A 1,217-nucleotide genomic window follows, 5' to 3' on the forward strand; every position below is an offset into this window, starting at 1 on the left:
TAATAATAATAATAATAAAATTGTTGACGATGATCTTGAGAAGAAGAAGAAGAAAAAGAAGAAGAAGGAGGAGGAGGAAGAGGAGGAGGAGGAGGAGGAGAGGATGGGGAGGAGAAAAACCTTAAAAAAGAATTGATTATAAAGTCTTCTAACTGAATTAGTACTAGCGACAGAACATCTGACATGAGTGTACATAACAGAATTCCAGACATTGGAACATGTAACAGAAATTCGGACACATGTATACTACCTCTGACGCTAGTACATATAACAGAACTTCTAACATTAGTACACGTAACAGAACTTCTGACGTTAGTACATATAAAAGCACTTCTGACATTAGTACATATAAAAGCACTTCTGACATTAGTACATGTAACAGAACTTCTGAAATTAGTACATGTAACAGAACTTCTGACATTAGTACATATAAAAGCACTTCTGACATTAGTACATATAAAAGCACTTCTGACATTAGTACATATAAAAGCACATCTGACATTAGTACATATAACAGAACTTCTGAAATGAGTACATGTGACAGAACTTCTGACAATTAATTTGACTTGTGCACGCAACACAACTTTTGACATTTGCCCATGTAACAGAATTTCTGACATCATAACTCGTACCAGATTTTCTGACATTAATTAATAAACAGAACAGAAATTCTGACCTGATGCTGCTCGTACAGATTGACTTCCTTCACCAGTATCGGGTGTCTGTTCACCGACTTCGAAACGTGCTCCATGATGGTTTCTATCATAAAGGACGCTGGGACGGAACCTATGGGTTGGGGGGGGGGGGTTGTTTGTTCGATTGTGCATTTGTTTTTTGGAGGAGAAGGGAGGAAAACAGTGGATTTGATGGTGGTGGAGGTGGAGGAAATAGGAGAGTGTATTGGGATTTCGGGGGTTGGAGGAGGGGTGGAGTGCCAGGTGAATTTGGGGGTTGGCGGTGGATAGGGAGAGAGTAGGTGTGAGGAGGGAATACATTGCATAGGGAGGGAGTGGAATGGGGTAGGGGTATAAAGAAGAGGGGGAGAGGGAGAGGGGATGGGGAAGGAGCACAAGTTAATTACGGAATAATAAACTACTATCAAGCCCACACACACATAAAGATACTCACAGTTACGTACATTTACATACTATAAACAACACATTAATATGAACAAAGCTACACACACACACACACACAGACACACACACACACACACA

At 40.2% G+C, this 1,217-nt stretch overlaps 1 protein-coding gene across 1 annotated transcript in view; it reads right to left on the reverse strand.

Annotated features, from left to right (window-relative positions):
* LOC101851125 (indole-3-acetaldehyde oxidase) overlaps nt 1–1,217 on the reverse strand; it is a gene marked incomplete at its 5' end in the record, with an annotated part of 38,817 nt that overhangs the window by 17,205 nt on the left and 20,395 nt on the right. Inside the window, 1 exon segment of the mRNA XM_013082273.2 lies at nt 677–786. Coding sequence (XP_012937727.1) covers nt 677–786 — 110 coding nt within the window.

This window comes from Aplysia californica, unplaced genomic scaffold (assembly GCF_000002075.1).
Source record: "Aplysia californica isolate F4 #8 unplaced genomic scaffold, AplCal3.0 scaffold00166, whole genome shotgun sequence".
Lineage (NCBI taxonomy): Eukaryota > Metazoa > Mollusca > Gastropoda > Aplysiida > Aplysiidae > Aplysia > Aplysia californica.